Here is an 18,915-nt window from a genome sequence, read left to right as displayed (position 1 = left end):
TCTTCCACCACATTCAACACAGGAGGAATAGCTAAGGGCCTATGCTGGGGTAAAAACAAGAATTCCCTAAGCCTTTTCCTGGAATCAGAGTAATCCTGGCCTTCCCATTTAAAGTGCTCCCTCATGGAATGCAGAGTCTCTGAAAATGAGAAATCCTCAGGAGGAGAAGCTGTAGGAGTGGAATCATCCACATCAGAATCAGAATAAGTAGGATACTCCTGCAAGTCTTCCGCAGAAGACTCTGAAGCCTCTGAACAATGTTCAAAACTATCAAACTCCGGTTCCACCCTAGGCCTCTTATCAGGAGGGGGCATAGAACCTCTAATCATAGTAATCAAATCTTCTGCCATTTTAAGCATATGTTTCTTAGGTACAGAACCCGAAATGCTAGGAGAAGCCCCCACTGAAGCTGAACTTGGCCTACCTCTCAAAGAAGTTTTGGCAACAGAAGGAGAGGCTCTAACTACCTTGGGAAGAGAGGAAAGAACAGTTACCTGAGAAGCCCCCTCAGCCTGGCCTACCTCCTGAGAAGGCACATCCTGTAACAGTAAAGTTTCTGCCTGAGACTCCATGGAAACTCCTGGCAAAACCTCTGGCTCCACTGAGCCTTCTAAAGAACCGACGTCCGGGACTGCCGGTTCATCAACCCTAGGCTTCGCTGTTTTGTCCTTGCGCTTCTTGGACGAAGCGGGCGCCGGAGCATCCGGCGGCATTTTATAATTGCAACGCTTCCCAAACACTAACCTGGCACAGTCTAACCTCCTCTTAATAGTGCGTTTGTTAAACCTAGCACAAGAGCGGCAACCAACAACGCCGTGCTCAGGCCCTAAACAAGGTATACACAAGGTATGGTAATCCCTATGAGGTATCTGTTTCCCACAAGAAATACAGTTATTCACTTTTTCTGACATCCGGTTAAATACTGAGGCAAGAAAAACCAAAATGTTCCCAACGGGGTACTTAGCCAACTCTGTTTCGGTCTGAAACTCCGGTTTCGGAAATATTTCAGAACGCCAACCTGCACTCGCAAAACTGCTTCTGCATCGGACCATGCGGCAAAAAAGACTGAGGATATGACGTCGGTCATGCGCATTAGTACCCTGATGTACTGACGTCAGTCTAATGCGCCCTGACCGACGTCAGCCTTATACTCTGGTATTCGGGCCGACTGGACGGCGGACTATACCCAATAGTAAGGACTGCAGCAATGGGGAACGAAGAACATCATCAATGGTACCAATGACCAAAACACTATCAGTCCAACAGATGCATGACCTGTGTTTGGGCTGGTGGAAAAACAGTCTGAAGAATTACGCTTGTATGTCTGCCTATATATCCTTACACTTGCAAGTTGATGTTATACTTTGGACATATGATCCTGGGAAGGTAATGCTCTGGGTACCCCGGCTGAAGACAGTGGTAATAAACAATATGTTAGAAATACCACAACAGGGATTTTAGTCAGAATATCAAACATCTCCACTTGGGTGCATGCCTGAATAAGGCAGTGCTCCACGTCAGGGTAGATGTAAATGCCCTTGGGTCAGCAATATGTAAATACTGAAACAATGCACTTTGTAAAACTTTGTATGTAATATAATACATAAATCAAAGGGCAAGGGGGTAAAGTGGTAAGGGGCACCTTCTGCTTTGAATGTCAAGTACTGTCAGTGTGTCCTAGCTATGGGCATGTGGAAATAAACATTTTTTGAGATACTAGCTAACTGTAAAGACCTGAGGAATGACGAGAGGAAGCATGGCCTCCACAGTTAGAATTTTGAACTTTGGTACTTGCAGGAATTTGTTTAGTTTTGCGAGGCCTAAGACTGGCCTCCAAGTGTCACCTTTCCTCCTGATTTGGTACCATTCTGATGGCCCTTTGATCCAGAGGCTATAATATCACTGGCTTGATAAGATGCCTCTTATCTGGGTACTAAAAGCATGCCTGTGAATCTAAGCAATTTTACAAAATGGAATCTGTATACCTGTCTCAAGGCAAACAAATACTGGGTGATTTGTTTTCCCATTCTTTCAGAAATAGCCTTGGATGCCCCATACTTTTAAGGAAGTGGAGGGATAGATGGGTAGGTATTAGGTAAGGGAAGGAAGGAGTACCACCAAATCAAAGCTGTTTCCTTCAAGTGTCTTGGGTTGGATGGCCCACAGGTTTCCTCTTTAAGCTTGCCATTTTCTTCAGAATTGGTCTCCCTTTCTTTTTGCTATTTCTATTCTTCTTACTTCGAGTGAAAGGGCTAACATTTAGTGGGCTATCTTCGTCTGTACACAGTAAGGGAGTGAAACATCTGTTTTACTGACCAAAGAAACTTAGGGGAAACTAGTCCCTTTTTTCCAAGTTTTTAAACTAAACCATTTTCTCAAAATGTTTAAATACATTTTCAAACAGCACGTCCTTAACTTATGAGGCATTAAGAAGTTGAGCCTCCACATGTTATGGAACAGGCTGTGCCTTCAGCCAAGCATGTGTTTGCAAAACCAACTCTGACCGCCACACTGCATTATGCATTATAGCCACATTTAATAGTGCATCTGACAACCTGGAAGGAGAGTCTGCAAAGATCCAGTACTTTATCTCCAGGGCTTAGCCCTCTAGCTTCTTTGCCTTGTGGTTAGGTTGGAACAGGAGAATCTCTTGGAAACTGAGCAAATATGTCTGGTAATTCAGAGCTCCCTACGGCCAAATTGTCGGAAGTGTAAACTGTTTCTATCTTATTAGTCAAGCATTTAGCATTTGCTATCATTGGGAAGTGGATTCATTGTTGAGGCATGGAAAATTCCTTAGTGTCAATGGACACCACAGCTGGATCAGCAGTTGGGTTCTTATGCACATACTTAAGAGAGTCCATGATTCCACAGAAACAGACTTTCTAGATGCAATGGTTTGGGAAGCAAGATCCAGAAATGCAATGGTGAATACATTCTCAATGGCTTCAACAGCCGGATGAATAGTTAAAATGTATGTTGTATTAATACCAGAAGTTCTCTGCATCTTTTTAGCTGTCATAGTTTCTCACCTGAAGTCTTTTATTCTACTGAGGATGTCTCCAAATGAGAAATCCTCTGATGGAGAGGGAGAGGATAAAGTGTCCTCAGTGTGTGACATAAAGGACAAAGGGGAGAACATCTAGTCTGCATAGGTCTGCTAAACTGTCTCCATATCTGAAAAATCAGACTCCTCAGGGGCAGTTTTCCTATACACTTTTTGGCTGTGGACCCCAAAAGTACAGTTGTGTACACTTACCATAAATGTAGATGTTTGAGCGGATTCACTGTTGCAATCATCACACTAGGGTTATCCTGCCAGGGGTAGCCCTTAGTCTGCCCGAATACCAGAGACTTAGTACTTCTGCATCAGTTGCTGTCGCTTCAGGATTGATGTCAGGTCATCAGGGGTATAAAAACAGGCAGCAGACACCATTACATCAGTTTTTCTTGTCCCAAATGTCAGGAGCCCCCAAATAGGGAGCTAAGTTACGGTGGAAAAAACACCACCAGTAAAAAGTAAATACCAACAGCCCTGTAAGGAGTGAGTAAGAGAGAGACAGACAAGGGGGCTGGAGAGTGGGAAACCGGGACTGCAAAAGTGAATACACTCGAACATCTACATTTATGGTAAGTGTAAACAACTGTACTATGTTCTTCGTGTTTCACTGTTGCATTCATCACACTTGGGTTGATTTCCAAAGCGGAAGAATGGGTGGAGGCAGTCAAGAAGAGTTGGGGCTGGCTAGTATGCCCTGCAGGACTGCTGTTGCAAAGTCCGCCCTGGATTTGGAAAAGATAGGCAGGTGGTAATGCTTCGTGAAGGTGTGAACAGAACTCCAAGTAGCAGCTTCCAGAATGTCTCTGGTAGGGACTCCTCTCAGAAAGGCTGCAGAGGTTTTAGTTGCCCTCATGGAATGTGTTCTGACCCCCTGAGGGGGTGGTTTCCCATGGTGTTTGTAACAGAAATGGATACAGTGTGCTATCCATTTGGAGATGGTTTGTTTTGATATAGCCCCTGGTGCAAAGCTGACTAGTAACTGGTCAGATTTCCTGAAGGGCTTAGTCCTATCAAGGTAGAATCTGAGCTATCTGTGCATGTCTAAAGAGTGCAGAATCCTTTCCCCTTATTTTGAGGATTAGGGAAAAAGGTGGGCAAATGGATAGATTGGTTGAGAGCCACACTGGACACCACTTTAGGCACAAAAGTAGGGTTAGTCCTGAGGGAGACCCTGTCAGCATGAAAAATAATGAAGGGCTCCACAGCCGTAAGTGCATGTAGCTCACACACTCTTCTAGTAAAAGTGATGGCCGGAAGCAAGGCTGTTTTCCAAGAGAAGAATTTTATCTCTGCTGACGCTGCAGGCTCAAAGGGGGATAGCGTGAGCTTTTCCAACACAAAATTAAGGTCCCAAGCAGAGGTGGGGGGCTCTTCTTGGTGGCCTTAGGTTGTTAGCCCCTCTAGGAACTGTTTGATGAGAGGGTGAGAGAAGAGAGGTGGCTCAGTGTTGTAATAAGCAGAGATGGCAAAGGCATGGATCTTAATGGAAGAGAAGGATAGGCCTCTGTGGAGTAGGTCTGTTAGGTAGTCCAGGATGAGAGGTAAGGAGGGCTGTGCTGTATCCGCTCCTTTACAGTGAATCCAGGAACAATACCTTTTCCACTTATCAGTATAGGATTTCCTTGTACTGGGTCTTCTGGCTTCACGAATCATGTCCAGCACCTGCTTGCTTAGGCTGGCCACTGGAGGAGAATTCAAAGAATAAGCCAGGCTGCAAGGTTCAGGGTTTGCAGTTGCAAATGCAAGATCTGTCCCTCCTGCTGAGTGAGGAGGGTTGGGATCTGGGGTAGGTGCCATGGTGGCACCAGTGACAGACTGCGCAGTAGTGGGTACCAGTGTTGGCGTGGCCAGTCGGGGCAATCAGGATTGCCCTTGGTCTTTCCTGCCTTATCCTGAGTAGCACTCTTGTAAGAAGAGACAGAGGGGGAAATGCATAGATTGAGAGGTTTGCCCACTGGAAGAATAGGGCATCCACTTTCCAGGCCTTGCTGTGAGGTACCCTGGTGCAGAATTTGCTGAGCTAGTGATTGTAGGAGGAGGCAAATAGGTCCACCTATTTGGAGATCGAAAACAAAAGTATTTAGCTACAATAAGGGCCTGACAATGAATAGTTTGGGCGTTGAACAAAGCACAAAACTGACAATGAGGTACGTCGTGGTCTGGGACCTGGGTCTAAACAGGTGACGCAGTAAGAATGGAAATCTCTGTGTGGTATTTGCTTTTCACAGGCGAGACAATTGTTAACTTTTTCTGACATCAGTTAGAGCAAGAAAAAGGATCCCCAATGGGGTACTTTGCTTTAGAAGACTTCAGGATGATTCGGTTTCGGAAATGAAAACTCAGGTAGTGGCCGACCGGCACTTGTGCGAACTGTTTCTGCTTCGGGCTCCTCAGCAAGAAAGACTGATGTAATGGTGTCGGCTGCCTGTTTTTAAAACCCTGACGACCTGACGTCAGTCCTGAAGCGACAGCAACTGATGCAGAAATACTGTCTCTGGTATTCGGGCCAACTGAGGGCTACCTGCAGGCAGATAACCCAAGCGTGATGACTGCAACAGTGAAACATGAAGAACATCCAACCTTCCAACGTAAAAAAATCTTCTCTTGATAAGCTCAAGATATTGCTGCTTTATGCTAGGAGTCTAAACCAGAAAATGCACTCACAAGAAGCACTCCTCACTTTGGAAAATGCTGACATCTATTTAGTCTCTGAGACATAGTTCAAAGCTGCTGAAAGCACCCCAGCCATGCAAAGCTACAATGCCTTCCATATGTTCAGACCACCAACTGAGCAAGAAAGAACCAAAGGCGGTGTATCCATCTTCATAAAGGTTAAGTACACTTCTAAACTGGTCAAACAGTATGACTCTCTCAAGCTATTCCATTTCCAACTAACAATAGGCAAAAATCCCCAACCACACCATCGCTAGCTATAGGTCTCCCACCATGAACCAGGAAAAGTATATCACGTACCTGGACTTACTACAGTCACTTACTATGCAGTCCAATACCTTACTAATGGGTGATTTGAACTATCCTACCATTGACTGGAGAACATACACGATCTCTAACATACAGGTTCAGAGGTTCTTGGACTTTGTCAATGCAAGTGCTCTGGAACAGCTGATCGGCATACCCACTAGGGGCACAAATATCCTGGACACAATACTCACTAACATGGGGAGGGCACTGCATCCCTCCCCAGTGCAATGTCCTCTCTAGTAAGACTGAACAACAAAACAATCTCCTTTGAAATAAATATGAAGCCAGATACCCCATCAAGCTCAAAAATGCTAAAGAATTTCTCCAACACAAATTATGTCCTAATATGCCATGGCATAAGAAATTTCAAAGCCCCCCCCCCCCGAACCCAGAAAACACAAGTCCTATGCGGAGGTGCACACCAGTGCCCTGTATAGCCACTTAAGCAGCTATATAGAATAGGCAGTACAAGGCTGGATTAAATCCAGGTCTTGCTGGAAAAACAAGCCACTCTGGTGGATCCCTGGTATAACCAGGTTATACAACAAAAGAAAGAAACTAATGTCCAAAAACAGTGGGAACAGGCTCATCAGAATAAAATCCCTCACTAGTCTAAACAAACAAATTAAAAGATCTGCTCAAGTTTTCAAAAGCAAATTATGAAGCAAAAATAGCCTTCATAGTCAAGGAAAATCACAAAGCATTTTTTTAACTATGTCTGAAATCTTAAGTGAAATACCCAGCTATGTGCAGAGTTGGTTGTGGATGGCACCACCCATACTCAACTGGTGGAAACGGCCAACCTGCCAGCTGACAGATATGGATCAAACTTCACCCCCCACCCCTGCCATCCCCACCAGTCGTCTCCCAAAGCATACCTGCCACCATTTCTCAAGCCTATTATCTCATGACAGCAGGTCGTCTCTGTGCACTCCAAGCCCAAAAACATGTCATTGATAAGCCCTGACTATATCCCAAGTTGTCTTTTAAACAACTTAAAACATGACCGAGCAGACTGACCTGGATCCCTATTTAACTACAGCCACCAGATAGGCTATGGTGTGGCAGAAAGGAGGACAACAACAGACATCCCTCTGCACAAGGGGAAATCATCAACTGAACCAGACAATTACAGACCCAAAAGACTGACTAGCCCCATCTGTAAGGCCACGGAAATAATCACAGACCATATCAACAAGGACATAGGTAATCTCCAGACACTGGACCCAGCCCAGTTTGGATTTGTTAATTGGGATAGGCTGACTGCAAAGCCATATGTTTCTGTCGATAACAGATCCAGTGGCATCCAGTGGCAGCTGCCCTTGAAGAACCATCCACAGCATCACAACTGCAATTAATGCTGTGTTTGGCAATCTGAGTGGCCTGAAGAAGTAAGTTTAGCATTTGATGCTTATAGTCTGCTGCAGAAGGATACAAGATAACTTTGTTTAAGGAGTTAAGTACAGAGACCAAATACTTTGCCATTTCAGTCTAGTAATGACTTGCCCTAATGGCAGAGCTGTTCCCCCATCTATCCACAGGTCTATCTTTGTCAGTAGGTAGGGCATTATCACTGGGCAGAAGCTTAGGGGGCTTGCCAGAAGACTGAGATACTACAGAAGGGTCTGCCATTGGGTTCTCACATAGATATTTAAGGTCACTGGGGACTTTATATAACCTGTCCGGTCTCTTAAGGGCTAGTGGCTGAGAATCAGGTGCAGAAGACGTGAACTGAGAGGCATCCTGGAAAGCCTCAAGGACAGGAGGGACTGGAGAAGGGGCAGGGGAACCCATCTCCAAGGGGATAAAATTTGAGAGAAGCCGTGCAGTCCTTCTGAAATAAGGATACACTGTTCCTCAGGCATTCAGCAGTCTGCAAGGCCATAGGATCCATATCGGCTTCCGAATGGGGTCTTGGTAGAACTATGTATCACAGATTCTGTAACCTAAGTTGATATATGTCAGAGTCAGAAACAATGAACTGCAGATCTACTTGAGGCCACTTAAGCTTTTTCTTTGGTGGAAGAGGGACGTCCTAAGTATGCAAAGTCAGCCATGTTGGACTGGGCCAAGTGCTTGAGACACTGGGTCTCAAGAAAGATGCTGACAGTGGAAAGCCTAGACTTAAAGGTTTTTGGAACAAACGATTGACAGTGCAAGATTAGTGATCATGTTCCAGGCCAAGATATGACGCTTGGTATGCAAGTCTTTGTACAACATCTGCCTACTACACTCATACTTACCCTCCTAGCTAACATCTACAACTTTAACAAAATATCGTCAGATAAAAAAGAAGGTTCCCAATGGGGCACTTATCTGGATAAACAAAAAGAGCAAAGTTACCAACGACCAAACAATTAACAGTCCAACAGATGCACGACCTGCGGTTGGGCCAGAAGTGAGACGGTCTAAGGATTCATGCTCATATACTCATCTTTATAACCCAAAGCATACCAACTGAGGTCATGCAATGGATGTATGACCTAGCAAACGTAAAGGTTTGATACCCTGGCCTGACATCAGTGGTGACAACCTTCAGGAACTCTACAACAGTGACTTCAGTCAGAACATCAACAAAATTCAATCCCCACAGGAAGATGACCATCTGAAAGCTGAATCTCACCACCACAATCCTCTCAAGATATCAGTTAGGACACAGATGAAATGAATCCTGCATGGAATGTGTAAGATACCTCTCCACAAGGTTATATGGAATGTGGTGAAAGGAGATGTTAAACAATTAAAAAGGATAAAGCATATAAAAGTAGTTTTCCTGCTTGGTAGTACTAAAACATGCCATAATCCTCATTAATCAAAGGACTTGGGTTAAGCAATAGCTTATCAGAAACGCTAATGCATCAGAAAGAATTTCCACAACCACTGCTTACATTACAGCCATACTTATGAAAATGAAACCTCTCTGTGCTTCATGAGATATACCAACTGTGCACTTAATCTAAGCAAGGATCAAAATTAAAACCCACTTTATTGTTGCATTATAATAATATAGTTGTAACAAACAAAACTAAACATTTACACATACTATTACCTTTTTAGTGTACTTCTGTCTGAGTTCCCCTCCATTGTGACATCATGGATATCACTCTGCAGCTCTGGAATCCGGAAGTCTAGACCATTATATGTCGGTACATTGTAGCTCTTCCACTTGCTAGAGGACTCCTGATTCTGAGAAAGGGCACTGCAATACAAAACAGTTTCGCTGACCTCCTGTATCACTGGCAGTCGCTGAGATAACAGAGAAGTCCTGTCATCCAGTGCAGGGACTGAATGAAGCTCCAAACCATTTGTAAATATGCTTGGGTTGACAGGGGCAGATGTAGGGTCCAAAGCTTCAGATTCTTGTCCACGGGGTTGAGGACTAAGAGTGGGAGGAAGAGGAGAGATAGGAGAATGGGGAGAATCCATAGGATTCACGTGTGTTGATTTGTTCTGGCTTTCAGAAGATATAGATATCTGTTTGCTGTATTTTCTACTGCTGCTGACTTCTAAGGAGGGATCAATTCCTGACAGCCCCAGCTTCTGCGCAGGCCTTTCCTGCTCCATGTATAGTTCATCAGACACAAAAGGTCGGTGGTGAAATGGTGTCATTGGTCTTTTTTGTACTTTGTCCACTTTCTCTTGCTTTTCTATTGTTTTGTGCTTGGAAGAAGCTGGAGGAGGCAAGGAGGAAGATGATGAGGATGAGGAGGAAGAGGAAGAAGATGAAGGTGCTGTACTGAAGCCTGGCTGAGAGACTGATGGAGGACGGCTGGACCCATTTGCACTTCGCTGCTTCAGAAGTTTGTGCCTTTAAAACAAGAAGGTACTGTTTCAATAAACTTGACACAATGCTTACCCGATTAGCATTACAAATTACTTCATATTCTTCACATTTCAAAGGCATGATTCTGAACTATTTTGTAAGACAGAAGTTATCATGATCCCTTCCCAATCTACTCATAATGTCTACACTTCTACAGTTTTTTTTTTAACAAGCCATACCTTTTTTTCTATCTAATATGAAATGGCATCAAGAAAGAAAGAAAAATAATCAGACACTCCATTTGTCAACAACCATTCCACACACTGGCTTTCAATTATGACTACTGTCACATCTCTTCCATTACCTTCAGCGGTACCAAAGACCTCAACCAACACAACTCTGCTTGTTAATGCAAGTGTTCCTGCACCTTCAGATAGATATCCAAAAATGCAGATCAACTTGCACTGATATCCTGCAAAGAATCAGTTCAGTTTTACTTTTTTTTTTGTTTGTTTTGCAGCAAGCACTATCTGCCGAATCCAAATACCCTTAACAAGTCTGTGAACATTTGTTTTCTTAACAATCTTCTGCTCCACCCTTCAATCACTTATCTTCACTCTTCCTACATGAAGAAAATAAATAATGGTACTGCATTAGGAAGTCTTATAGGTTCATAGGCAAGTACTAGGCTCTCTGCCCAAGGGCATTTATAAGCCTAGCCAGAGTGTGTTGGCTTTCACCACCCCCTTAGATTAGTTCCCTTTGCATCTGACCAGCACAGCCATTAGTTCCCTGCACCTCTGTCCAGCAGAGCCCACTGCAGTGATCCCCGGGGTAAATTTTCTGTTGCCCATCCACCCGTCAAGGTTTCTCTTGAAGAGTGCTAAGAGTGCTAGTGAGGTGGTCTGCCTGATGTATATTGGAATCTTGTTCCAAAGCATGGGGAGTCTCTGGGTCAAGAATATATCCCTCCAGCACATCCTATTTATCGTTGTGGTAAGGTTTATATCCCTAGGGCGTGTGGCTCTCAGGTATTTGTTTTTTTTTTTAGGAGCATATCCATCAATTCTGGGTTGGACATGGCCTTGTATGTCAAGCAGAGACACCTCTGAGTAAGCGGTATAAAACCGAGTACAGCTGGAGTTTCTTTAGTCGGGCTTATCTGTCTGAGGCCAGTAATCCTCTTGGTGAGGTACTTTTGTGGTCTTTCCAGCTGTTGCAGGTGCTTGTAAGGTACATCCCAAATGAGGCGTTGTATTCTATAATGGGTCTAATAAGTGATTATCTTCCATGGTACCCCATTAATTAACATTATGATTAATTATTTCTCACTTTTCTTACAACCTGTACATCTACAAGACAAGATTCTTCCCTTTTGTATAGAAACCATGTTTCTTTTGTTTTTGCCTCTGCTGACCACACTGTCTCTTAGGTGCCATTTGTTACTCCCAACTAATCACCTTGCTGTGGATGATGGTGTACTTACTATTCCCTAATGTTCACAGAGTCTTACTAAGCCTACGTCCAAATGAGATCATCAAGAAGCACAGCCACATTACTCAGTATTGCTGGGAAACTAGCAGTGTCCCCTTTAAGTGGACTTTCACCACATATCCCTGATGAAAATTTATGATCACCTACCCAGTCATCCAGACTGGTTTTAAAGGTTGCTAGGGATGTACTCTGCTTGACAGGTAAGGGTAAGCCTATCGAACAAATGACGTAGATGTTTGGTTAGGTATTTGACATATCATCTGGTCTTGATGTGATAGTGTAGATTTAGGTGTGTAGAACAGGTATTTGCTCTACCAGCTGTTCAGTTCAGATGACGGAGTTCAAAAAGCTATGTCATTCAAAGCATGTAAAGCTAAGTAAATATCACGCCTCACGAGTATGTACCACACTGAGTAAAGAAACAGAGCTTTTAATGCATCACAGTAACTAAGGGTACTGAGACCGAAGATCTTTTTGTTGCAGAAACTATGAGATCTCTCAAGCTAATTTTGGTGCTCCATGAAAAACATGCCAAATGGTGCATTATATTCAATGGTGGGCCTAACAAGGGAATAGTAAAGTGAGATTATATCTTCTTTGGCCAATGAGGGGATGCCACAAATGATACAGCAGAAGAATTTTCTAACCATTACACAGACATGCCGGTCAAAGAGAGTATGGTATCAACACATGTACCCAAGTCCCTGATGACTGTGTCAAATTTAAGTGGAATGTTACTTACAATGTAAGCAGTAGTGATATTAGATTTACGAAAGGAAATTATGCTGCATATCTTGGTTTAAGGTATACCCATAATTAATAAATCTAAGCGTTTGTTTTGTTCAGCCCTTGCTGGAGAGTTTGAGCATCAGAATGGGATTTGGTGACTCCAGTTTGCAATCATCAACAAACCTTGTCAGCCAAAGTTCAATGATGACAGCTTGTATGTAACAGAAATACACACCAAAGAGGAGGGGACCCAGGACAGAGCCTTGTGGAAAACCACTCCTTGTGGAAAACCACTAGTGACATTTTACTGTCTAGAACAAATACCCTAGAGCTTAACAGCATGTGTTGTGCCACACAGCCAATTACCAAGGCAGATGGCACATTTAAGGCCCATGGTTTAACGTGATGTCCCATGCACCTGGCAGCAACCAGGCTTAAGCTTTTGCACAGGAGCCAGACGTTCAGGTCGCCTGAGGCAGAGGATCCCACAGTAAGAATACTGTAAAATGGGAATAGAAGAAAATCCTATGGTTATCTTTTGAATTAGTTGCAATCTTAAGTTAACAGCTGGCCTTTCATTTCCTAATGTTAAGTCTGACAGACTTACCAGTGTTAAACCCCTTCTATAATGATGAAGTGGACATCTTTTAATGGTGGCCAGGAGATTTTTCTTTTTATTATACAGTTTGCTGATGTGGTAGTTCCACCATACGAGTTTAGTTGTAAACTTGCCATTATGCTTACTCTGGAGTGGTATGGATCCTCAATGCATCTATCCAAGATTGCATGAAATTCAGAGTAGTAAGCAGCAGCTTCACTGTAAGATTTTTGAGGAGCTATACCATCTGCGATTGTCAGTAAGATCTGCAAATAACTGGTCTTGCAGTGATCCTTGAATATATCAGGGGTCACAAAACATGCTTTCACAAAGAATATCAACGTAAGATGGTCAGATTTGACAGGGAAGGGGTTAACAAGGGGAAGAAGAGTAATGGCCGCAGCCATGAGACCTAATAGTTTTAGAACCATTCTGGCCTGTACCTTCTTGTTGGCTAGAATGATCCTGACATGACTTTGAATGTCTGAAACTCTTTGGTCTGTAAGGGTAGCTGACATCCGAACAGTGTTTAAGTTTGCGCCTATGAAAGTAATAGACTGGCAGGGCAATAAGGATGACTTTTCGAAGTTGATCGAGATGCCCAAATGAGAACAAAGATTTATTGTGTAATCCCTGGCTTGAACAAGCTGATGCCTGGTGGTGGCTGACAGGAGCCAGTCGTCGAGATACGGAAACACCTGGAATCCTTGACGTCTCAGGTGAGCCGTGACCACTGCCATGCATTTGGTGAACACTCTGGGGGCTGTGGTGAGACCAAAGGGCAGGGCTCTGAACTGGAAATGACTGGACCCCAGCCGAAAGCGGAGAAATCTCCTGGAGCGTCTGTGAATTTTTATGTGATAGTACGCATCCTGAAGATCTATTGAGCACATCCAGTTGTCCTTCTGCAAGAAAGGCAGAATCGACTGAAGAGTGACCATTCGGAATCTTGTCTTCCTCACAGACTTGTTGAGTCTGCTGAGATCCAATATTGGTCTCCAGTCTCCCGTCTTTTGGGGACCAAAAGAACCTTGAGTAGATTCCGGGCTCTGAATGGTCTGTTGTAACTGGCTGAATGGCTCTTTTTTGCAGTAGTTTTGAGACTTCCAACTCTGCAATTTCCCTTAGACTGGGTGGTACGTCTGGAAGGGAATTTGAGGGATAGAAAGGACTTTCCTTGAAAGGAATTTTGTAACCCTCGGATATGATCGACTGTACCCATCTGTCTTGAGTGAGAGAACGCCAGGCTTCTGGGTACAGTGATAGTCTTCCCCCGACTGCCTCCAAGGAGGGACAGCCGGGCAACATCTCAGGGATGCTGAAAGGGCTTGTCAGAGAGAGACTCTCTGTTTCCCTGGTTTTGTGGACCCCCTCTGCCTCTAGAGCGGCGTCTGTTGTTGTTACCCCCTCTGCCTCTAGGGGTAAACTGACCACGTGAATCCGGCGTGACTCCTTGGGATTTGGAACCACATTTTGCCACCCTTCTGTCCTTTGGGATAAGGTCTAGAAGGGGTGGAAAAACGGACTCCTACGGCAGAAAGAGTTTTGCCGTCCTGCTCACACCTGGTGAACGTTTCCTTCACTTGAGGGCCAAACAGAGCTGACCCATCAAAGGGAGAGTTTGTGAAGGACGCCTTAAAGGGATCTGCAAAATTACATAGTCGCATCCAGGCTTGGGGTCTAAGAGCCACACCTGTACCTGCGGCCCTACTCGCTCCATCAGCAGCATATGATATAAGCCGCATGGAGGAGTTTGCAATGGAGTTAAGGGTTCCTAGCTGCGAAGCAATTTTTTCCTGAGCCCCCGCAGCTGTAGGATCCTGCACAACTTCCCCTAGCTCCTTGAGGATATCCCTTTGGAGTCTGGTGAAGTGACAAAGATAGTTCAGCGAACGCATAGCAAAGGTCGCTGAAGAAAACATCCGCTTACCATATCTATCCATGGTTCTAGAGTCCTTATTAGGAGGATGGACAGGTACGGAAGGATCTGCAAGTTCCTTCTTGGTGGCAGCCGCCACCACCATGGCATCAGCGGGGACACCTTTTGTAAGGAATTGCTTGTCCGACGGGGCAGTAATAAATTTAGAAGGCCTCCTAGGGACAGGCTCTACAGAGTCAGGAGCAGTCCACGCCTTTCGAGCAATAACCTGCATAAGGGGGTCGAAAGGCGGAGACACCCAGGAGGTGGAGGGCCGAGATCCAAACGCCTCCAGGTATACTGACTCATCCTCAGAGGGATTGTTGGTGGGCCAGTTTCCCCTCTGTCTAAGGAGTTCTAGGATGTCTGAGAAGGAGACATCCTCAGAGGGGAATCTTGGGGATCCCTCTGACTCATCTAAGTCAGAATCCGAAGTGATAGACTCGGGGGAGTCTACGTGTTTCCTCTTACAAGTCCTCTTCCATGGAGGATCACCCGACAAATCAGGAGAATCCTCAGAAGAGGGGGATATTCCCAGTGGGGAAACCTGAGGCGGAGGATCTCTGGGTCCGGGAGCAAGAGAAGTGGCAGAGATGTCAACAAGCACTATAGAGGGAGGAGCTAAGGGAACAGACTGCTGGCTGAGTCCAGAGGCCAGCACACTCTTCATCACCTCGAAGGCTCCCCTCCCAGGGAGGTCAGAGAGAACCCGCTCCGAACAGCTAGGAACTCCAGGACCCACCGAAAAGGAAGGCTCTGAGGCAGATGTCGGAGCCGAGCTCACCAAGGCCGAGGCTCCAAGGGGAAGAGCGGGGTCGGACAAGGGTCCGATGCCACTCACCCCCTCGGAGGAGACCAGGGAAGCCCGGCCACCGAATCCCTCTAAGGAAGGTCTCGAAGAGGAGATAAGAGTAGAGGCTGAAGGAGCAGAAGGGGGTATCTGTCCCTCAGCCGTAGCAGAAACTATTCCCGAAGACTCCAACTCCAAACTCTGGGGTAGAGTCGAAGGAGGAACTGCAATGGGGTGTGGACTAATAGTAGTCTGCTGAGACGGACTATGTAGCATTTGGGCCAGTGCCTGTGACTTTAGTAGTCTACTGACCACTCTCTCCAAATCATGGTCAGAAAGCCTGGATGACCTTGAAGATCGGCTCCGATGGCTCCGCTCCGAGAGGAGAGGCGGCCGGCGAAGTATCGGCTCCAAGGAAGGGGACCTAGACCTCTTCCTCGAAGGAACCATCGGAGCCGATGAAACTACTGAAACTGTCGGAGCCGATCGGAGCCGACACCGATGCCTGGGCCACATGGTGGTCGGAACCAATCGGAGCCGACACCGAAGTGGTCAAACCAGAGTCGGCACCGATAGCCATCGGTGCCAAAGGTTTAGGTAACCCAGAATCGGCTCCAGCCGGAGCTGATCTCGACTCTGAATGAGTCGGAGCCGAGGCCACAGGCTTGGACACAGAAGCCTGGGCCTTGGAAGACTTAGAAGTCTTAGATGGGGCCGACTTAGCCGGAGAGCCCTCCGGCTTAAGAAGGCCCCTAAAAATCAGTTTATTTCTTCTTTCCTGCAGGACTCTCTGGCTAAAAGAATGACATATAGCACAGGAATCCTGCAGGTGAAGAGGCCCCAGACAGTACAGGCAAGAAGTGTGACCGTCTGTCAGAGACATCTTCTGACAGCACGAGTCACACTTCTTAAAGCCTGAGACCCTTTCTTTAGACATGGTGTAAAACACACACACACACACACCAGTCCAAGAAATAAAATTAAATATACCAAAAGGTATCACTAACAGACACACACACACACCCTAACAGGGGGGGGATGGGATGGGTTTTAGTCTGACTAAAAGTTTTGAGGAGACAGGGAAAAGTTAAAACTAAAAATTTAAGGTTTTTTTATAAAAAGGGGCTAAAATAGTAAAGTAAAGTAATAATTCACTTACCAGGAGCTGGTAAAAGGAGGACCTCATCAGCGAAGCGGCAAACGAGATCTGGGTACTTACCGCCTTGCATCATGGGATATGGGGCTGCCTCGAGCTGGTAAAAGTGACTCTCGAGCTTAGCAAGTGCCGAGTCGGAGCCGAGGATCGGCTCCGAACCCATCAAGCAAGAATGAAGGTGAGATTGACAACTTAACATCATGCTTTCACAAAGAATATCAACGTAAGATGGTCAGATTTGACAGGGAAGGGGTTAACAAGTGGAAGAAATGTCGGTGAAGACAAGAGCAAGAAGAAAGTACAGTTGTGTACACTTACCATAAATGTAGATGTTCGAGTGTATTCACTGTTGCAGTCATCACACTTAGGTTATCTGCCTGCAGGTAGCCCTCAGTCGGCCTGAATACCAGAGTCTTCAGATTTCTGCATTGGATGCTGTCGCCTCTTCCATGACATCAGGTCGTCAGGGGTATAAAACATGCAGCCGACGCCATTACATCAGGTTTTCCTGCCCGAGATGTCAGGAGCCCCCAAAATAAGAAGGTATTACATGGTGTGGAACACCTCCATAAAAAGTAAATACCCCTGCCATAAAAAATGGCCATAAAGAGGATAGGTAGAAATGATAGAAAAAGCCAGGGGGCTGGAGGGAGGGAAACCAGGACTGCAACAGTGAATACACTCGAACATCTACATTTATGGTAAGTGTACACAACTGTACTATGTTCTTCGTGTTTCACTGTTGCAGTCATCACACTTGGGTTGATTCCCAAAGCTGAGGAAGAGTGGAGGCAGTCAAGAAGTGTTAGGACTGGCTAGCAGGCCTTGTAAAACTGCTGTAGCAAATCCAGCTCTAGATTTAGAAAAAATAGGCAAGTGGTAATGCTTGGTGAAGGTGTGTACAGAACTCCAGGTTGCATCTTCCAGGATGTCCCTGGTAGGCACTCCACTGAGAAATGCTGTAGAGGTTGAAGTAGCTCTAGTGGAATGAGTTCTGATCCCCTGAGGGGCAGGTTTTCCATGGTGCTTGTAGCAGAAATGAATGCAGTGTGCTATCCATTTGGAAATGTTTTTTTTTTTTTTTTTTCAAAATGGCCTTGCCCTCTGCCCCTGTAGCAAAGTTGACTAGCAGCTGGTCAGACCTTCTGAAAAGCTTAGTCCTGTCAAGGTAGAACCTGAGCTGTCTGTGCACGTCCAAGGACTGCAGGATCCTTTCCCCTTTACTCTGAGGATTAGGGAAAAAGGTTGGTAAATGGATGGATTGGTTTAAAGCCACACTGGATACCACCTTGGGCATAAAGGATGGGTTAGTCCTGAGGGAAATCCTGTCAGCATGGAAAATAATGAAGGGTTCCATCGCCATTAGTGCCTGTAACTCAGACACTCTTCTTGCTGAAGCAAAAGCTAGAAGTAAGGCTGTTTTCCAAGAGATGAATTTTAACTCTGCTGAAGCAGCAGGTTCAAAAGGGGGAAGTGTGAGTTTCTCCAGTACAAAGTTAAGATCCCAGGCCGGGGTGGGAGCTCTCCTAGGTGGCCTTAAATTGTTAGCTCCTCTCAGGAACTGTTTGATGAGAGGGTGAGAAAAGAGAGGAGGCTCAGTATTATAATGAGCTGAGATGGCAGAGGCATGAATCTTAATGGATGAGAAGGATAGGCCTCTGTGGAGCAGCTCTGCTAGGTAATCAAGGATTTGAGGTAAGGTGGGCACAGCTGTGTCCTTTCCCTGAGACTGACTCCAAGAACAATATCTCTTCCACTTTTCAGCATAGGATTTCCTAGTACTAGGACTTCTGACCTCAAGGATGACGTCCAGCACCTGTTTGCTGAGGGATGCTATTGGTGTATTCAGGGGGTAAGCCAGGCTGCAAGGTTAAGAGTTTGCAGCTGTGGATGCAAAATCTGTCCCTCCTGCTGAGACAGCAGGGAAGGTGTCTGATGTAGGTGCCAGGGTGGCACTGCTGACAGACTGCGAAGGAGTGCGTACCAGTGCTGGCGTGGCCAGTCTGGTACAATAAGGACTGCCCTTGGCCTGTCCTGTTTGATCTTCAGTAGTACTTTTGAGAGGAGGGGCAGAAGAGGAAAGGCATAAATTGAGAGGTTTTCCCATGTAAAGGATAGGGCATCCACCTTCCAGGCTCTGCTGTGAGGGTTCCTGGTGCAAAATTTGTTCAATTGGTGGTTTTGGGGGGAGGCAAAAAGGTCCACCTCCGGTGTTCCCCACCTCTAGGTTAGAAGTTTGAATGAGTTGTGTTCTAGTTTCCACTCATGAGGGTCCAGTAGATTTCTGCTTAAGTCATCTGCCAGTGAATTTTACTTGCCTGGCAGGAATTGAGCTTGTAGGTGCACTTGGTTGCTCAGGGCTGTGTTCCACAGGGCCATGCGTAACCTGCAGAGTGTGTAAGAATGAGTTCCCCCTGCTTGTTT

The 18,915-nt window shown here is 45.5% G+C and overlaps 1 protein-coding gene across 4 annotated transcripts in view; it reads right to left on the bottom strand.

Moving 5' to 3' along the window:
• MED13L (mediator complex subunit 13L) overlaps positions 1 to 18,915 on the bottom strand; it is a 3,068,540-nt gene that overhangs the window by 1,181,096 nt on the left and 1,868,529 nt on the right. For all 4 annotated transcript variants that reach the window (XM_044068259.1, XM_044068260.1, XM_044068261.1 and 1 more), the window contains exon 10: positions 9,093 to 9,851. In XM_044068259.1, the coding sequence (XP_043924194.1) occupies positions 9,093 to 9,851 (759 nt within the window). The remainder of the gene's footprint in view (positions 1 to 9,092; positions 9,852 to 18,915) is intronic.

Source organism: Protopterus annectens, chromosome 4.part0 (genome assembly GCF_019279795.1).
Source record: "Protopterus annectens isolate FY-2018-M chromosome 4.part0, PAN1.0, whole genome shotgun sequence".
Taxonomy (NCBI): domain Eukaryota; kingdom Metazoa; phylum Chordata; order Ceratodontiformes; family Protopteridae; genus Protopterus; species Protopterus annectens.
The sequence above is the reverse complement of the archived record's forward strand: the minus strand, read 5'-3'. Positions and strand labels throughout refer to the sequence as shown.